Source organism: Choloepus didactylus, chromosome 27 (assembly GCF_015220235.1).
Source record: "Choloepus didactylus isolate mChoDid1 chromosome 27, mChoDid1.pri, whole genome shotgun sequence".
Lineage (NCBI taxonomy): Eukaryota > Metazoa > Chordata > Mammalia > Pilosa > Megalonychidae > Choloepus > Choloepus didactylus.
In genome coordinates this window covers 4,254,189-4,274,793 of record NC_051333.1, presented here as the reverse complement: position 1 = coordinate 4,274,793, position 20,605 = coordinate 4,254,189, and the positions used below count along the sequence as shown (strand labels likewise).

At 48.3% G+C, this 20,605-nt stretch overlaps 1 protein-coding gene across 1 annotated transcript; it reads left to right on the top strand.

The window, feature by feature from the left end:
* The first annotated feature begins 768 nt into the window (after positions 1-768).
* Positions 769-19,073, top strand: CACNG7 (calcium voltage-gated channel auxiliary subunit gamma 7). Its single transcript, XM_037820554.1, has 6 exons — positions 769-898; positions 3,725-3,949; positions 4,531-4,617; positions 4,917-5,057; positions 18,192-18,337; positions 18,745-19,073. Exons 2-6 carry the CDS (start codon positions 3,754-3,756, stop codon positions 19,000-19,002), a joined length of 828 nt encoding a protein of 275 aa, XP_037676482.1. The 5' UTR covers positions 769-898; positions 3,725-3,753; the 3' UTR covers positions 19,003-19,073.
* The last annotated feature ends 1,532 nt before the right edge of the window (positions 19,074-20,605 follow it).

Genomic DNA, 20,605 nt, shown 5'->3' with positions numbered 1-20,605 from the left:
GGGGGGCGGGGGGCTGGCCCGGCTCCCGGCTCCGCGGCGGCTGCAGGACCCGACTCTGCTCCTGCGCCCGCCTGCTGCTCCGGGGACCCCGGCCCGGGACGCCCCCTCCCGCCTCCTCCAGCAGCCCAGACCCCAGGCTCCGCCCCAGGCCTGGCTAGAGCCCCAGTCTTCATCAGGGGACCCCCCAGGATCGCCCCCTGCTCAGGGTCTCTCTCTTTCTTTCTGCCTCTCTCTTCCCCAAGCTCAAGGTCCCTGGGTCTCAGCATCTCTCAGCCTAAGGCCTCTGTCTGCCTTTTTCTGTCCCAGGTTCTCCCTGGCTGTCTCCGGCTCTCTGAGCGCTCCACTTCCAGGGCGCTAGAATCTCTGAGCCTCGGGGGGTTTTAGGCTCCGTTTCGGCCTCTTCTTTTCTAGCTCTGTCTTTCTGGCAGTCTCTGGGTCTCCTCCAATCTCCAGACCCGTGAGTCTCTGTATTTCTCCGCCTCAAGCTTCGGGGTGCCTCGCTATCCCTGCGCTCTCCGCCTCTCTTTGGGCCCCTGCCCCTCTCCGACGCTCTGCCTCGGTTTCTATTCTCTCGCTGCCTGTCTCCCCCATTCTCCAGGGCTGTCTCCCTCCCTCCCCGCATCCTCTCCCCCCTCCCCCCGCCCCTCCCCTCCTCCCCAGCAGCCAATGAGCGGCCGCCGGTCCCTGCTCCCGGCTCCGTCCGCCGAGTGAGGCCGCGGGCGCGGGGGGTGGGGGGTGGGAGGCCGGGAGGGGGCCGGGACGCCGGGCTCCGGGGCCGGGGCGGGGGGCGCGGGCACCGGGGACCCCGGTGGCGGCGGCGGCGGCCGGGGGAAGCCGCGGAGCCGGTCATGCGGCTGCGGGGCCCGCGGCCCGGAGTGTCCGCCCAGCCCTGAGCGAGGTGAGCGCAAGGGGAGGGTCCTGGCGGGAAGGGGGTGGGGGGGAACGCCCCAGGAGGTGGCCGGGAGCCGGGGTTGGGGCTAGACGGGGCCTGAGTGAGTCGGGTGGTGGGATTCTGGCGGTCAGGACGCCCGAGTTCGGGAGGCAATGGGGGAAGGAGGAGCACCTGGGCCTAGGGGATCCCGGAGGAGGGGGTGCGAGGGTCCCGCAGCGGGGAAACTGTCCTCCTGATTGCCTACATCTCAGAGACAGTTGGCGCTGGGGAGGGCGCCAGGCGGGTCCTTGGGGGAGGCGGTACTGGGTCCCGCAGGAGGATGGAGGGCCCAGGACCGGTAAGAGCAGGACGCGAGTCTGGGAGAGGGTCCCCAGAAGGAGGGAGTTACGTCGCCCCGGAGACTGAAGGGAGGTGGAGTTTAGACTTGGGACCTGAAGAATGGGACCCGGAGTGGGGGTGGGGTTGGGGTTTGAAATGCCTGGAATCAGGAGAGGCCGAGGTAAAAAGGATGAGAAGGAGGCTCCGGGCCTCGGGGAAGGGTCCCGAAGGAAGAAGAGCTGTAAGCTGACGGCGCGGTCTGGAGGAGAGTGGGCAGATGTGGGAGGGCCGTTTAGAGGGAGAAGGACTCCGCACCAGGAAGGGGGACTCAAAAGGGAAAGTGAGAAGGGTGACGGTGGGCAAGGGTCGCAGCGGGGGGTCGGAGGCGCAAGTGTGGGAGGCTGGGGTCCGGTCCCTGGGACTAAGGCAGTCAGAGGGACAGGGATTTTGATGCTTTTTCTGAGCCGAGCTGACTGGAAAAGGGGCAGGCAGCTGTCTGTCGGTCAAGCCTTGCAGCCACCGCGCGGGGGATGGGAGGATAACCTGGTCAGACTTCGGCTGGACTCAAGTACCTGAGTCCTCCAGGGGGCTGGAGAGTGGATGCTGAGTGGGAAGGAGGGTTGTCTCAGACTCAAGGGTCCTTATCCGGGTGGGGCAGAGTTTCAGGGCTACAGGAATTCTGGTTAAGGTGGACTCTCATGTTTGGGTAAGATTGTTAAGGGAGTGTTTAGGGGTCTCAAACTTCATAGTTAAAAGGATGATGGGATTCCTGGTATTTAGGGATCTAAAGGTCTCTGACTAGGATAGGATAGGGGTCCTGAAGTTGGATCCGCTGAATTGTGGGACTGTGTGGTTTGGGGGGAAAGTTCTCAGTGGGGGATGAGGATTGTGGATAAGGGATTTGGAGTCTTTGGGGTCTCAGTGAGAAGCTCCCTAGTTGAGGTCTTAGATTTCTGATTGGAATTTGAGAGATCACAGCTGTGAGACTGAACACTCTTGTTTTGAGGGCCTAGTTTTAGGAGAGATCAGGATTCCAAGTTGGATGTTTGAGGGCAGTCTGTGATTGGAATTGCTAGCACGGGAAATTGGGGTCCAGACTGTCTTGAAGGGAATTTTGGGATCCTGTGGTGGGGTATGGGGGCCCTGGACTTCATGATTGGGGCTCTAGAGTCCTGAGCACTGATTCCTAGTTTGAGGGAGGGCACCCCCCTTGTTTGACTGGGGTGCTCTGTTTGGGACACTGGGTTGGGGGGGTGTGTCTCAGGTCATGATTTTGACATTTTGGAGTCTTCTAATGAAGATCCTGGCCCCAGGACTCTCTGTTCTGGAGTACGGTGGCCTGGGATGGAGTTCTAGCATGCCAGTTCAGGGGCCTGGCTGGATCTGGAGGGGAAGGGGATGAATTAAGGTTCTCAAATCTTGGATCTGGGTTGCGGGCTGTGATCTCAGAATTGAGGTCTCAAATTGAGGTCAGGGAACAGGATCAGCATTAGAAGGTCATAGGTCAAGGTCTTGGTGTTAGAATTGGATGCTAAGGGTCAAGGTAAGAGTCCAAGCATTTAAACTTAGGTGGAGGACTTTGCTACAGGTCTTAGGTCACTCTGGGTTCAAGGGTCTGAGGCTAAGACATGGGGTTAGGGGTTCTTGGTTAGTGACCCAGTTTGGGGATTTCTGACCAGAATCTGCAGTCCAGAGACAGGGTCCACAAAAAGGGTTCAGGTTCCAGGTCAGGGTGAAATCAGAATTGGGTGGCCTGGATTTGGGTCAAGTTGCTAAGCACCCAGTGTTCAAGATCCAATACCTGGGGTCCAGGTACCCAGGTCCTGGCTCAGAGTTGAGATTAGAGACCTTGTTAGAATTTGGTGTCCAAGAGTGGGGTCTTAGATCAGAGCACAGGATCAGGGATGGGGGTTCACTTATCCTAGAGTTGATGTCTCTGATCAGAGTAAGTTTCTCAGTCATGGGCCAGGCTTAGGGTTAGGGACTTTGGTGGGGTCTCGTATCTAATGTTGGGGACTTGGGTCAGGGCATGAGGATACAGTTGGGGAGCCTGATTTTGGGGTCAAGAAGCTGAAATGAGAGTTTCTGGCCAGACACATGATTGGAAATGAAGCTGGGGCTTTGGATCTGGGCCAAGAATCGTGGTTGGAAATTTTATTCTGGCTCTGGGGACCTGGGATTGGCACCCTAGTCAGTATCCATTCCTGGGGCTTGAGGGTCAACAGTTGATGTTTCTGCTCAGAGTCCAGGGTTGGGGTCCTGGACAGAAAACAGATGTCACAGTTGGAGGACCCAGTTCTAGAATTGGAGGTCAACAGTTGGAGTGTCTGGTCAGGGTCCAGGGTTAGGGGTCATGATCATAAGTGAGGACACAGAGGTTAGAGTTGGAAAGGAGGTTTCAGTTTGAGAGTTGCATTTCTGGCTGGGGTCCAGCGTCCCAGGTTGCTGCATGGGGTTGGGGACTCTGGTGAGTCTTATCTTGGGTCCCCCACCCCCCTTCTGCCCCCCACCCAGGCCCCGCAGGGCGCCCCCCGCCACTGAGGATGAGTCATTGCAGTAGTCGCGCCTTGACCCTGCTGAGCAGCGTGTTTGGTGCCTGCGGCCTGCTCCTCGTGGGCATCGCGGTCAGCACTGACTACTGGCTGTACATGGAGGAGGGGACGGTGCTGCCGCAGAACCAGACCACCGAGGTCAAGATGGCGCTGCACGCCGGCCTCTGGCGGGTCTGCTTCTTTGCAGGTACAGACCCTACCTGCCCTCCCCTCAGCTCTCCCCTCCTTACCTGGGGCCCTGGTGTCCATACCCATGGTCCCACCCTCAGGACTCAGGATCCTGCGCCCCCAGGGCAGAGTTCCATAACCTGGGGTCCAAATGTCTAGCCCTGCTCCTAGGAACCCCAAAGCTCAAATAATCTCCAAGTCACCCACTCTCTGGGAACTCTGGAGCCCTCGCTGGAATCTGTACTCTAGGTTCAGACCTTGTTCCCTGCTGAGTGGGCAGGATGAAAGAATCATGCCTCCCAGCAACCACCAAGACGCCTCCTAGGAATCCTGGTCCGCAGCCGTTCTCCAGAGGCCACAGCCCCTCCTCGCTTAGAGCCCAGGGTTCCAGCCCTGTCCCCCTCCATCCAGGAGTTTCTAGGGCAGCTCCCAAGAGGAGCTCCCAGATATCCTACCGTCACTCCCTTCCTCCATCCCCAAAGAGTAGCACAGGCCATACCCCTTGGGTTCCACCTTGCTTCCCCATCCAGGGGTCTCCCCACTGTCCGCCCTGCCCCTGACAGCTCATCATCGGGTCTCACCTTCTCATCTTGCTCCCAGGTCGGGAGAAGGGTCGCTGCGTGGCCTCTGAATATTTCCTTGAACCGGAGATCAACTTGGTGACGGAAAACACGGAGAATATTCTGAGTGAGGGGAGGCGGGGCTTGGGCCACCAAGGGCAGGATCGCAGGGCGGGCCTTGGAGAAAGAGCAGGGCTGGAGAACCCGGGGGGCCAAAGGGAAGGCGGGGAGGCGAGATAGGAGGCGGAGTCATCCGCTAAGGAGGAGGGACCAGGCGGGAGGGGCGGGGCCCGGATGGTGGGCGGGGCCAACTGGAAGGGGTGGAGCCAGACCCAAGGGGTGTGGCCTGGATGAAGGGGCGGGCGGCGGGAAGTGCCCCAGCAGAGCTTGAGTCCCTCACCCCCTCCTCCGCGACCCCTCCCGCAGAGACGGTGCGCACGGCCACCCCCTTCCCCATGGTCAGTCTCTTCCTGGTGTTCACGGCCTTCGTCATCAGCAACATCGGCCACATCCGTCCGCAGAGGACCATCCTGGCCTTCGTCTCTGGCATCTTCTTCATCCTGTCGGGTGAGCCCAAGGAGAGGGCTTAGGGGCTGGGGGCAACTTCGAATTCCAGGAACCCGTGCGCCCCTCACGCCTTCCTCTTAGAAAGCCACCTCCTCGCTGTGTGACCTCAGTGGAGAGAGGAGAGAGCAGCGCCCATTTCCCGGGGCTGTTTTGAGGACCAAATTATTGCTAATGCTTATTGGGTGCTAATTATGTACCAGGCTCTATTCTGATACTCACAACAACCCCATGAGGTAAATGCTATTAATAGCCTCATTTTACAGATACGGGAACAAACAGAGAGATGAAGTCATTTTGCTCAAGTCCATACAACTAGTGAGAGGCACAGCTGAGAATCAAACTCACAGGATTCGCCTCCAGAGGCTGTATTTTTAACCACTACTGATATTTTAGTAATTTTCAGTTTACAGGATGCTTTTATTTTCTGAAAAACGTTTTATTATACAATTTTTTGACAGAAAAGATGAAAGAATTTTGTAGTGAATGCTCATGGATCCAGCACCTAGAGTTAATCATAAACATATTGCTAGACTTACTTATCCCATATCTGCCCATCTATCTATATTTCTAACCAAGCAACAATCTCTTATTTTTTTTTATTTTAAAATAAATTGCAGACGTCAGTACACATCACCCCAAATGCTTCATCATGCATATCGTTAGCTATACAATATTGGTTTCCAGTTTTTGTTTGTTTGTTTTCCTTTTGAGGTACAAGGCTCTTTGCATGTGTGATCACAAACTCTTACCATGGCATCTCTACTGAGGAGTTATTATAACCATTTACTTGATAAAGTGGGGATATAGTGAGGTCCTGAGGAGAGCAAGGAGTTGTTCAAGATACCAGAACAAGCTTCTGCCAGAGAAGTTTACAGTCTGGAGGTCCAGAGTACGGTTCTTTCTGAAATGCGACCCCTCTTGAAATTTCAGATCAGTCAATCCGATTCAACCCAGCTCAGCTTCATCAAGTTTAACTCAGTCCGATCCAACTAACCCCAGTTCACTCTGAGTCAGTTCTTCAATTCAATTCAAATTAATTCAACAAATTTAATTAAACTCAATTCAAATCCTTTTAATGCAGTTGATAGTTTGTGAACAAACCCTGTTCTATCTCATCTCCATTCCGTCTCTGGTGGGGCCCGTGCAAGCCTCCCTCTTTCCCAAGCTGGCTCTGCAAACAGTTAAAGAGGGATCTTCAAATACCCCCTCCCCCAGCTTCCTCACCGCTCCTCACCCAGCTCTCTCCAGGTTCAGCCTCCCCCGTGCCTTCAACCTAACCTGACGAGACCTTTTCCAGGGAAACCAGAGTGCAACCTCCGTGCAAACTTGAATCACAGCATGTGGAGCCAGACACCAAGCTAAAATAAGATATGTAGAATATCACGATGCCAGAGTGTCAGAGCTGAAAGGTCTCATCACTTTTCAGTTGGAAAAATAGTGGCCTAGAGAGAGAAAGTGGGGCAAGGGTAGGTAGCACTGGGGACTATTACTCAACCTACCCAAAGCTTTATAAGGAAAGCACCATTGTTTGCAGTTCACAGATACAGAAACAGGGGCTGGAAGAGGCAACGCTGCTTGTTAGTGGAAGAGCTGGGATTGGAATCAAGGGTACTCTGATCCGAAAACCCATATCACACCCCTGCAGCCCGAGGTTAAGCTAAGGATCAGTAGTATAGCCAGGACTGGAAGCCAGAGCTCTGAGTGACCACAGAGTGGTGTTTTGGCATTGAAGCCACCGCCAACCCCTTCCTTGAGCTCACTTCATAGACTATGACCCATGGACTCCACCCCAAGGTATCCAATTGTGTGCTTTCAAGGTTGTGGGGTGCAGCGGCTGAAGGCACAGGCCATGAATCTAGAGAGACCATGGTACAAATCCCACCACTACCATTCTCTGACTGTGTGAGCTAATGGAGCATGAGCCTTCCTTTGTGGAGTTGTGGGGAAGACAAATCTCAGTCAGGGGTTGGCAAAATCTTCTGTAAAGGGCCAAATGGTAAATATTTTAAGCCTTGTGAGTGCCATACATTCTCCAAGACAACTACTCAACCTTGCCTTTGTAGTGCGAAAGTGACTATTGACAATATTAAGTGAAAGGGTATGGCTATGTTCAAACTTGATTTATGGACAATTAAAAATCTAAATTCCATGTAATTTTCACACATGGTGAAACAGGACTCTTCTTTTGATTTTTTCAAGCATTTAAAAATGTAAAAACCATTCTTAGCTTGCAAACCATACCAAAATAGAGAGTGTCCAAATTTGGCTGACCCCGGGAAATTATTTGCTAATTGCTGATCTAGATCATGAATGTAAAGGACTCTGCTCAGTACCTGGCCTATAAAATAAGCGCTCAACGAGTGGTAGTTAAAAATAAAAACAAACGAACAATTAAATAAATAAATGTTATAATAACAAACACTTTATTGAGTGCCAGGGGTTGGGGCAGTTCTGAGGTTAAAGAGGACTGGTGAGCTGTGAGGGACAGGGATATCGACAGATGGATCAATAGAACCAGACGCCTGGCTGGATAGGGTTGGTGAGAAAGTGGGGAGAAGTCTAGAGTGGCATTGATTTTCTTTTCCAGCAAGCTCCCCATGCATGCCCCATATAACCCCTGATCCTCAAACATGTTGCATGTGTCTACTCATACATTTGCAATTTAACTGTTTAACTGCCCATAAATCAAGTTTGACTGAACACAGCTATGCTCATTCATTTATGTATCGTCAACAGTAGCTTTCACACTGCAATGGCAAGGCTGCTTTCCATCCTAATACCAGGCTGTGTGCTGGGTTCCAGACACCCCTGAATCCCAAAAGAGACCCCAGGCACAGACAAGACAAAAGAGCCCCCAACCTGTAACCCAAATTTGCCACACAGCTCCTTAAGTCCTTTCAGTGGATTCCCACTGCACTTAGAATAAATCCAAATTATTCTCTCTGGCCCCTCTCTCCCAGGAGGTCCCTTTCTCCTTATTCTCATGGGGCTCCAAGTTTCCCTCTGCAGAGTTATTTTCCCTGAAAACAGTACCTAGTGTTGCCTTGGACTCACTGTACTGTCTATCATATCACCTATTTTATATATTTTCTCATTGCACTTATTGCTAATGTTATCTCATTCGTTTTCTGTCTCCTTTTGCCAGAATGTAAGCTCCAAAAGGACAGGGACCTCACAAACTTGCTCTCTCATTTGCAACTGCAAGGCCAAATTAATTGCTGGCACAAAGTACACACTGAATGATCTATTGAAACAGAAGGACAGCTCAGGGCATTCTGGGAAAAAGAAGGATGTATTAGGGTGGTTTGGGGAAGTTGGGAGCAATCAGGGAGGGCTTCCAAGAGGAAGTGACATTTAAGGTGGTTCTGAAAGGGTGATAGGGAATTCCGGGTGAAAAAGAAAAGAGCCTTTCCTGGAGAGGGAATCACAGACTGTTAAGGCCCTAGCCTAGAAAGCATCCTCTGAGGCAGGCATGTGTGCAGCTCTCCATGGTTCTGAAATCTTTTTGCTCTAAAGCCGGATTGTTTCTATTCAGCTTAGAATGTAGGTGACTCTTGCCTACTGTGTTCTAAGAATTCTGAAGCAGATGTAGTCTGGAGGGAGATGGAGGGGGAGAGTTGGATTGCAGAGAAAGGAAGAAGGGAGGGAGGGAGAAAAAAAGAAGAGGCAAGAGAAGGTTATTTTTGGAGAAAGAGAACCACTGTGAAATAGCCAGGTAGAAGGAATGACTTAGGTTTTGACACTGTTTTCAGACAATTTGCAACTAATGCAAAAAAATTTCTTCCGTTTTGAAAATATTTGTTTTCTTCTCATCAACCCCCACTCCCGAGTCTGCACATGGACAATGTTTGTTATTTTACAGCAGTAGCATGACCCATGCGTCTTAGGTCTGGGGTTGGAGTGGGAGATGAGGCAAGAGATGTCAGTGGAAACCAGATCATAGAGAGCCTGAAATGTCAGGCTGAGGAACAAATACTTTCTCCTGTGGACCAGGAGGAGATTTGAGCAGGCAGGGAGAAAGTCTGGTCTGGGTTTTTGAAAGAACCAATCTGAAGCAGAGAAATAAGGATTTTGGAGCAATTGTGCAGGTATAGAGAACAGGGCCTGAGATGGGGCAGGGGACTTGAGGATGGAAAAGGGGGTTCTGGTTTTTGAGGGATTGAGGAAGTAAATGGACATGAATTGTGACTGGTCATCCATGACAGGTAAAGTGGGTGGGTAGGGGATCAGGATGCTTCCCTGAGTGATTTGGGTACCTGAGTGAGTGGTGGTTTCTGTGCTTCCTTCAGTATCTTCAAGACCAATCTCAGATGCCTCTTCATCTTTTCACCATGCACAGCTTCATGGGCTCCCTCTTCTTGAATGCAGAAGCTACAGAAAACTAGAAGTTGAAAGATCTGTGGAAGTTCAGAGCAAGGAAAGATTCATTCTTAGAAGGGATGGAGGAATATGGGCTTAGGTGGTTTAAAAGGGAGACAGCAGCTGGCAAGCTTTGTAGAGGTTCCAGTTGCATTGCAAGAATATTCATCCACTCAATATTTATTATGTGCTGGGTATTGTGCCAGATGCTATCAATACAATATGGAACAAGATGGACTAGGACGTAGTATCATGGTGCCTATATCTTAGTGAGGATGGAAAGATATATGGTTAAAATAATAATAATAATAGTAATAAATAGAAAGTAAAAGGATAGATGGTGATAAGGGCTATGAAGAAAAATAAAGCAGGTTAAGGGGAAGGAGAGTGATGGGGGTCATTATTTTATCCTAACCCAATCACCCCAATTTCTTAAATGAAAACTTTCAAGTCTACAGAATAGTACTACAAATGTATACATTCCTCCACCCAGATCCACCTAACTGCAACATTTACTCATGTTTTTGCATGCTTTTTCCCTCTTTTCCCTACCCCTCTCCCGTGCTGTCTCCCCTCACACATACACACAAGTGCACACTTTTTTGGCTTTACCATCTGAAAGTAAGTGACAGGCAGCATGGTAGCTCATCTCTAAATGTTTCCACCTGCATCTTTTAAGAATAAGGACATTTGTCTACATAAATGCAACACCATTTTCATACCTAAAACTTTTTCAATAAACCCACAATGTAACTTAGTTCATTTCCAAATGGTTCCAGTAGTTTCAAAATGTCTTCTGTAGTTTTCCTCAGAACCAGGATTCAATCTAAGTTCATGCATTGCATTTAGTTAAATGTTTTTTGTCTAGAATAGTTCTCCCACTTTTTTTGACAATACTGACTTTTAAAATATATTTAATTATAGAACTTTCTAAATGTACAAAAGAAATGTACAAAAGAAAGAAAATTATAATGAAATCCTGTGATCCCGTGTACCCATCACTCAACTTCAACAATTAACAATTATCAACATGTGGCTAATCTTTTTAAAATCCCACTCCCATGTCCCCCACCCCACTTCATTGGATTATTTTTAAACCAGTCTCAAACATCATATCATTTGTTCTAGTTTGCTAATGCTGTGGAATGCAAAACACCAGAAATGGATTGGCTTTTATAAAAAGGGGGTTTATTTGGCTACACAGTTACAGTCTTAAGGCCATAAAGTGTCCAAGGTAACACATCAGTAATTGGGTACCTTCACTAGAGGATGGCCAATGGCGTCCGGAAAACCTCTGTTAGCTGGGAAGGCACGTGGCTGGTGTCTGTTCCAAAGTTCTGGTTTCAAAATGACTTTCTCCCAGGATGTTCCTCTCTAGCAAGCTTGCTCCTCTTCAAAATGTCACTCACAGCTGCACTGAGTTCCTTCTGTTATGTCAGCTCATTTATATGGCTCCACTGATCAACTTAAACCCACCCTGGATGGGAGGAGCAACACCTCCATGGAAATTATCCAATCAGAGTCATCACCCACAGCTGGATGGGGTGCATTCCAAAGAAACACTCAAAGAATTACAATCTAATCAACCCTGATAACATCTGCCCATACAAAATTACATCAAAGATAATGGAGTTTGAGGGACATAATACATTCAAACTGGCACATCATTTATCCACAAATATTTCAGTGTATCTCTGAAAAACAAGCATTCTTTTATTTAACAGAACGATAGTGCCATTACATGCCAAAACAATTAAGAAAAATTCCTTAATTTCATCTACTATCCAGTCAGTGTTCAAATTTCCCCCACTTGTCTCATAAATGCCTCTTTACAGTTAGTTTATTATGAATTGAGATCCAAATTCCACATATTGCATTTAGTTGATAGATCTCTGAAGGCTCTTTGAATCTATAACAGTTTCTCTCCTTCTATTTTTTTCTTGTCATTTATTTGTTGAAGAAGTCTGGTCATTAGTCATGCAGAATTCCCATATTCTGGATTTTTCCCATTGCATTTCTGTGTCGTGGTTTAAGGTGTTCCTGTGATATGTATATTTTCCAAAAACTTGTAGTTCAGTTTATAAGAAGTTCGATTTTGGGGGGTGAGAACACTTCATAAATAGGCTGTGCTTTTCACAGCCTACACCGTCAGGACACACAGCATGTCTGGTTGTTTCTCTTTTTGAGAGGTGAAGATTGATCAATGGTTTAGATATTGTCGGCTTGATCCATGTTATCATCCTTTAGAAGACTGCAGGAAAGGATATCCTGGAGAACACCCTGTATCCTGGATTTGTTTGATTGTGTCTTCATGGTACTGCTTCATTTGTTTCTCTTTCCCTGTATTTTCTATAACTTGAAAGTTATGTCTAGACCAGAGGCTTGATCAGATTTACGTTAAACAAGCTTGGCAAGAAAACTCAGAGATGGTGGCGTGTACTTTATATCACATCACTTCAGGTAGAAAATAATGTCAGGTTGTCCCACTAGGAGAGGAACAAAGTAGGATCACTTGGCAAATGTGTTGTCCATCAGGCTGCTCCTTTGTAAAAGCACATTTTTCTCTTTACAATTAATAAGTAATTTGCAGGGCGACACTTTGAAAATAAATTCTCTTGTGGGATATCTATTCTATTTTATTTAAAATGTTTTATTTTGGAAAAAAATTTAGCCTACAGTAAAACTGCAAAAATAATACAATGAACTCTCATATATCCTTCACCTAGATGCAACAATTTTCCTACATTTTCCCCTCTCTTCCCCTCCCCCTCTCTCCTTCTTTCTCCCGCTCTCCCTGTCTTCCTTTTTTTTTCTCTCTCTCTCATGTACACATATGTGCACCCACACAGACAATTACCTATATATGGAACCTCTTGAGAGTAAGTTGCAGACACGTCACTCCTAAATACTTCTGCAAGTATCTCCTAAAAACAAGTGCATTTCTTTTATATAACCATGCTAAAGTAATGCATTCTATAAGTTTAACATTTATACAATACTATAACTAATATTCAGTCTGTTTTCAAATTTTGCCAATTGTCCCAATACTGTCTTTTATAGTCATCCTTTCCCCAATTTAGGATCCAATCTAGGATTGCGCTTTTCATTTACTTGTGTCTCTTTAGTCGTCTTTCATCATTTATAATTCCTCAGCCTTTTAAAAAATCTTTCATATTGACATTTTTGAAGAGTGCAGCCAGTTGTTTCGTAGAGCATCCCACAATTTCATCATGAGTGGTTCAGATTACACACTTGCAGCAGGAACATGATGTAAACAGAGTAGTCTCTGTGTGTATCATGTCAGGAAGTGCATGATGTCCGCTTGCCCCATTAATTGTGACGTTAACTTTGATCACTTGGTTAGGGCAGTGTCTGCTAGGTTTCTTCACTACAAAGGAAGCTTTTTATCCCTTTGCAATGAATAGTTATTCTACTGGGAGATCCTGTCACCCAACGATTCAGCATCCATTGGTGATTGCTGCCTGAATGTAATATTACTACCAGGTTGTCAAATGATGTTCTCTTCTAACTCTGCTGTTCCACCTACATTTATAAATTGGTATGCTACTGAAAAGAAGGACTTCCTCTTTTCTCCTATCTATCTATCTGTCTGCCTATCTACCTATCTATCAAAATATCAGTATGTACTCATGTGTTTTTTTTAATTTCAATATACTGTACATCATTACCATTATTATTGATTCTGATGCTCAAATTGTCCCCAATTTGACCATCAGGACCCCTTTTAGCTGACTTCTCCATCTTTTGTGAAATGTCCCCATCATTTTTTAAAATACATTTTTTAATGTGAAATTTAACATATATACAGAACAGTGATAACCTTCAAAGTAAGATTTAACAAGCAGTTAGAGAGCAAACTTCAAAGAATGTTATGGGTTAGATTTCCACGGTTTCACTTATTTCCTTATTGTGAAATATAAGATATATACAGAAAGGTAATAACTTTCAAAGTACAATTTAATGAGTAGCTATAGAGCAAATATCAAAGAATGTTATGGGTTACAGTTCTATCATTTCAGTTATTTCCTTCTAGCTATTCTAATACCCTAGCATCTAAAATAAAATTATATAAAGATTCAGTATTCATAACCCTTTGTTAAATCCTATCTTGTCTGTTGCTACCCTTACCTCTTGTTTACCACTTTCTCGATCTTCAGGGGTGTCCAGGCAGTGACCACCCTAACTTGTTCATAAAGATGTTCTTGAAGAGGCTGTTTCCTCTTGGTTTTAGGACTTGTCTGGCATAGGAACACTTCGGTGGATTTAAGTTTCTGAAAAATATACTTAGTGAGTGAATCTTTTATAGAATCTCAGATAGGGAGCTAGTTATTTCAGGACTACTGTTGGTTAGGGCTTGGCAAAGTGTGGCCATTTGGGATGTCCAGCTGAAGCTTGCATAAGAGAAACCTCCAGGATAGCCTCTCGATTCTATTTGAAATCTCTTAGCCACTCTGTTCTGGTTTGCTAATGCTTCAGTGAGGGAAGGTCAATGGCATCCAGAACACCTCTGTTGTCTGGGAAGGCATGTGGCTGGCATCTTCTTCCTTTGCTCCCAGGTTGTGCTTCAAAATGGCTTTGTCCCCAGACATTTCTCTCTTGGGGTATTCTCTTAATTTCTCCCAGACAAACTCTGGAGTAGCAAAAGTCTACTTTCAATGACCATCTTCAAAATGTCTCTCTTGCCTGCAGCACCAAGCTCCTTCTGTCTGAGCACTTACATGGCTCCAGTGATTTAATTAAGACCCACAATGAATGGGTGGGGCCATGCCTCCATGGAAATGATCAAATCAAATGTATTTCCTGCAATTGGGTGGGTCACATCTCCATGGAAACAACCTAATCCAAAGATTTCAACCTAATCAACACTAATACATCTGCCCCCACAAGATTTCATTAAAGAACATGGCGTTTTGGGGAACATAATACATCCAAACCAGCACACACTGTAACCTTATTTTGTTCCCTTTCTTTTCCCCCTTTTGGTCAAGAAGGCATTTTCAATCCCCTGATGCCAGGGCCAGGCTCATTCCTGGGGTCGTGTACCATGTGGTCAAGGAGAATCATGCCCCTGAGAGTTATGTCCCACATAGCTGGGGAGGTTAATGAATTTGCTGACTCGGGCTTAGAGAGAGAAAGGCCACATCTGAGCAACAAAAGAGGTTTTCTGGAGGTGCCTCTTAGACATAACTATAGGAAGGCTTAGCCTTCCTTTTACAGCCGTAAGTTTCACAAGAGCAAGCTTCAAGATCGAGGGCTTGACTTAGTAAGTAGTCCCCATCATTTTTTGAGTATTTCCTTGCTTAGTGGCACAATGTGATCTTAGGTGCTGTTTTACTGTCCCTGCCCCTGGCTTCAAATAAGCCATTTCTTCTCAAAGCCCTAGTTCCTTTTTTCAGGGAATGATATTAGAGAACAAGATGTGGCTGCCAGGTTTGCTCGCTGCTGCTGGGGTGTGATTGTTTCTAGGCTCTTTCAGGACACAAAGCTGGGAAATTATGTCTATTTAAATAACAGGAGTTTATACTGATACCTAAACACACAGGGTTTTCCTTGCCTTACCCCATTCTGTATTCAAATCTCCCTCCCTTCAGAGTGTTTTGCTCTCCAAAAACATCCAAATATTTACATATTTGCTCAATCCTACAATTCACACAAAATAATTTCTGAACTGCTACAGCTATATCACTCCTAACCACAAACCTACTAAAGGGATGGTCAAGATTTCTTCATAGACCTTTTTTTCTTTAGACTGAGATATGTATTCAAAGTACTATAGTCAAAAGCTACTTACTTGGATTAGTACACCACCTCCACGGTTGTATTATTCAGTAGATATAAAATTAAATTTATTTCTGTTTATGTTTAATTTTAGTTTTTCCCCTAACCTAGTTGATTTTTTATATTTTGAATGCATAAAATTTTAGCTGGATTCCAAAAGTCAAAATCATTCAAAAATATGTACTCAAAGAAGTGCCGCTCCATCCCCAACTCTTTCTTCCTATAGGTAGGTAATTAATCAGTTTCATTAGTTTATTTTCCTTCTTATGTCTCTTTGGCAAAAATAAGCATACATATATTCTTATGTACCTTTCTTTCTCCCTTCAAAGATAGTATACTGTATATACTCTTTTACTTATCGAGATAGTCTAGAAATATCATTGAACCCCAAAACAGTTCGTAGAACTCTTCCTCATTCTTATCTTACTGCAGCACAGTTCTCTGCTATGCAAATATTTCATAGTTTATTCTAACAATCCCCTATGTAAGTGCATTTAGTTTATTTCCAATATTTTGCAATTTCCAGTAATGCTGCAATGAGTTAGCTTATACACGTATATCTTTATATATTTGGAGGGCTACCTTCAGGTTAAATTCCTAGAAGTGGGATTTCTGGGTTAGATGACTGTAGTCATGTTATATATTGCTGAATTCCCTCCATAGGGGTTGCACCATTGTGCATTCCCGCAGCCTCACCGACAGGGTGTGTCATGAATATTTTAAACTTTTGACTCTCTGATTGCTGAGAGGTATATCTCAGTATAGTTTTCATTGCATTGAGAGAGCTTCAAAGAAAACAACACAAGGAGGTCATGGAAGGCTTTTCTGAAGAGCTGACAGTAAGGGGAGATGTAAATAAGTGATGGAGGGAGGTATGGGAAACTCTGGGGGGAAAAAGCTTTCCAGGTAGAGGGGGCAGCAGGTCCCAAGGCCGTGAGGCAGGACCAAGCTTGGTGTGGTCAATGAAGAGCAAGATGGCCATGGGTCTGAGTGAAGGAGGAAGGGGAACCCGATAGGAGATGAGGTTGGCGGGGATCGGATCCTGCAGGCATTTAACCCAGGGATAGGCAAACTTTCTCTGTAAATATTTTCAGCTCAACAGGCCATACGGGCTTTGTCACAACTCTTCAACTTCACTGCTGAAGCGTGAAAGCAGCCAATAGGCAATACATAAATGAAAGGGCATGGCTCTGTGCCAATGTAATTTTTTATGGACACTGAAATTTGAAATTCATGTATTTTTTAAAAATTGGGATACAATTCACAAAACATAAAATTAACCCCTTTAAAGTGTGTAATTCAGTGGTTTTTAGTATGTTCACAAGACTGTCCAACCCTCACCACTATCTAATTCCAGGATGTTTTCATCACCCCAAAAAGAAACCCCATAGCAATTAGCAGTCAGTCCCAATTCCCCCTTCCCCCCCACCCTGTGACAGCCATTAATCTACTTTCCATTTCTGTGGATTAGCCTATTCTGGACAATGCATGTAAATGGAATCATACAATATGTGGCCTTTTATGGTTGGCTTTTTTACTTAGCGTAATGTTTTTGAGATTCATTCACATGTTAGCATGTAACAGTACTTCATTCCTTTTCACAGCTGAATAATATTCCATTGAATAGATATACCATATTTGGTTTATCCATTCATCAGTTAATGGACATTTAGGTTGCTTTCATTTTTGGCTATTATGAATAATGCTGCAAGTTTTTGTGTGAACCTATGGTTTCATTTCTCCTGACTATATACCTAGGAGTGGAAGCGCTGGGTCATGTGGCAACTCTGTATTTAACTTTTTGAGGAATTGTCTAACAAAATTCATAAATCCTTTATGGACCTTAAAATATTATTATTCTTTTGATTTTTTTCCAACTCGTTAGTTATATAAAAGCCATTCTTAGTTCATGTGCCAGACAAAAACAGGCAGGGGGCTGGACTGGACCCACCACCAGAGTTTGCTGACCCCTGTTACAGACAATGGAAGAAAACCAGATTTTATTCTGAGTCTGATGGACACACAGATGTCCATTTGCAGTATTCTGCTGAGAGGGAAATTCATCAGGAGGAAATGACATTGACCTCTTAAACATTTGCAAAACAGAGCTCTGCTTTCCGCTCTCTCCATTGCCTCAACTTCCTCAACATAACTGGAGATAAAAACAGTACCTACTTCAAAGGGTTGTTGTGAGGTTTGAACGAATTCATATATGAACAACTCAGAACAGTGCCTGGCACAGAGCAAGACCTGTGTAAGAAGTGGCTGTTATAAAAATAATAATGATTATTGGTGATATAAGTAGTAGCTGTTATTATCCCTACAGCCCCAGCTCACAACTCCAGGGTCTCTCCTCCAGCCTGTTCTCAATACCAACCAGATGGATCTTCTAACACCCTGATCTAGCCCTGCCCACCCTGCTCCAAACCCTCCATGGCTCCCTAGTGCCCTTGGCATGAAGCCAAGCTTCCCAGCCTAGCATTTGGCCACGTGGATCAGCTCAATGCCCCCCCCCTCGCCCCAGCCTTTGCCAGTGCTGTTCCTTGTGCCTGGGGTGGTGTGAAAGGGCACCCCCATTCTTCCCTGGGCCTTGTCCTTTAGGCCCCAGGTAAGGGCCATTCTAGGAAGTGTTCCTTGACTTCTCTGTCCCTGCCCCAGGCATGTTCAGTACCTCCTCTGTGCTCCCACAGAGCTCTGTGCTACTTCCCCTACACTACATACCATGTCCACATGATTTTTGATGCATATCCATATTTGTCTTCCTTGATTGCATGAGAAGTGCCTAAAGGGCAGGGGTTTTTGTTTTTTGAGGGGGGTGGGTGGGGTGGGTGTTGATTCATCTTGGGTTCCCTGCACCCAGCCAAGGCCCAGCACACAAGGGGTTGGGGAGAAGAAGGCTGTGAGATGGGGAGGGGCTGGGACTGAGGAAAAGGGTCAGCCTCTAATGGACCAGGGGCACCCCCTCTGCTCCCCCAGGCCTCTCCTTGGTGGTGGGTTTGGTTCTTTACATTTCCAGCATCAACGACGAGGTCATGAACAGGCCCAGCAGCTCTGAACAGTATTTCCACTATCGCTACGGGTGGTCTTTTGCCTTCGCTGCTTCCTCCTTCTTACTCAAAGAGGTGATGTCTTGTGGAGCCCAGACGCTAAGTTTTGAACAGGGAAGGGTTTGGGGGCCTGATTCCTGGGTCAGGAGAGACATGGTGGTTGGGGTGCCTAACTCCGAGGTCCTGGGGGAGGAGGGGGCTGGGGGCCTGGACCCCTGGGTCTGAGGGAGGAGGGGCTGGGGGCCTGGACCCCTGGGTCTGAGGGAGGAGGGGGCTGGGGGCCTGGACCCCTGGTCTGAAGGGGGAGGGGCTGGGGGCTGGAGTCCTAGTCTGAGGGAGGAGGGGGCTGGGGGCTGGACCCCTGGGCCTGAGGGAGGAGGGGCTGGGTTCTGGACCCCTGGGTCCTGGGGAGAGAGGAAGCTGGGAGTCCGACTCTCGCGCCCGGGGAGCCGCCTCGGGGACCTGACGGAGCCTGCCCGCAGGGGGCCGGCGTGATGTCCGTGTACCTGTTCACCAAGCGCTACGCGGAGGAGGAGATGTACCGCCCGCACCCGGCCTTCTACCGCCCGCGTCTCAGCGACTGCTCCGACTACTCGGGCCAGTTTCTGCAGCCCGAGGCGTGGCGCCGCGGCCGCAGCCCGTCCGACATCTCCAGCGACGTGTCCATCCAGATGACGCAGAACTACCCTCCCGCCATCAAGTACCCCGACCACCTGCACATCTCCACCTCGCCCTGCTGAGGCCCGGCCCCCCGGAGCGCCCTGGGGCTCCGGCCGCGCAGCGCCCCCCGCCCCCCGCGGGCCCCCGCGCTCCCGCCCGGAGGACGCCCCGACCGCTGCGCGCCCCGAGGCGCCGCCCCTCCCCAGCCCCCCCCTTTCTGCAGCTGCCCCCCTTTTGTCCCCCCCGCTCCTCTTCACTAGATCCACCCTCTTCAAAGTGACCCCCTCCCCTCCACCTGCCGGTCCCCTTAGGCCCCTTTTGCGGCGGGAGCGGGCGCCGACCTCCCCGGGGGCCCCCACCCTCCCATCGGGGCGCAGGGCTGAGAGGAGGTTCGGGCAGCCGCCGGGGAATGCCGACCACCCTCTTCTCCCCCCGCCCCGGACTTCTCTTGGCGTCTGGCCCAGGACCCCGCCCGGCCACCCCACCCACCGGGCGCCCGGGGGCTGTGGGGGCTGCTGGCTTCCCACGGCTCCAGGCGGGGCGAGAGCTGGGCCCCCCCTCCCCTCTCCTGCACCGCCCCCCGCCCCTCTGCTCCTCTGGGAGACCCCCTTTCTTTCTACTTTCTCACCGGCTGGGCTCTTTTTAGCCTCCTGAAGGTTACCTGCCTTTTATGGGGCTCTCACGGATTTCTGTGCTTTGTCAGCTCTCCTTGGCTTTTTGTTTTTTTTTTTCCCTTCCTCTTCCTCCTCTAACTCCCTCCCTCCTCTCTCTTCCTGCCTCCCTCCCCCCGACCCGTCTAAGCCCCTAGGTGCATTCAGCTCCGCACCCCCCGCCAAGAGCAGGGACCCCGGGTGCAGGGAGCTCCCCGACGCCATCTCCACGTCTGTGCCCGCCTCTTCCCCCTCGAGCCAAAGTCGGGGGAGGGAGGGGCAGTAGCGGGGGTCGACGCCCCCCAACCTCGAAGTCTTCCATTTTCTGGTATCCCCCGCTCCCGTCATTGAAATCCCCTTTCCCATCTCAGCCCCCCAACTCTGACCTCTTTCAAGGGCCCGTCCGCCCCCTTGGACAGATTTGGGGAGGGGGTCACCAGAGACTCGCCCACCCCCCTCATTAGGGGAGGAGGGGCAGGGTAGCACAGTGTTACACGGAACCAGATTGGCCCCCGGGGTGGGGGGAGGGGGGGCGGGGGCTTTTAGTTTGCATCTTAGGAGGGGGGAGGGGGGAACGCCACAGTTAATCTGTCTACGCAGCGATTTTTAACGAGGCTGGGGGGAGGGGGGCTCTGGGGGCGGGGCAGGGGGGCGGGGGGCCTGGCTCTGTTATTTACCGTGTATCATATGTAAATACCGACAGAAACTTCAATAAACTTTATTTCAAACACGTCTCCGCCTGCTCGGGGGGAGGGGATTGGATAGAAGCGGCTTCTTGCAGCTCTGTCCCTAGCGTGGCAGAATAAGGTTAGAGTGGTCGTTGTTAAATTATTTAATTATCGTAATTACGAACAGCAGTCCATGTAAAGCACCGTAGGGCAGAGAATGACAGCAGGTCAGCCTCACTAAATACCACCTTAGTGTTGCTTGCGACCACTTTATAATAGTTACCAAAACTCACCTTCCACTTAATTCATCACTTCATTCAATTTTCTCTCCAAGATTGCAAGTTGAGTTTATTGACCTGTTTTTT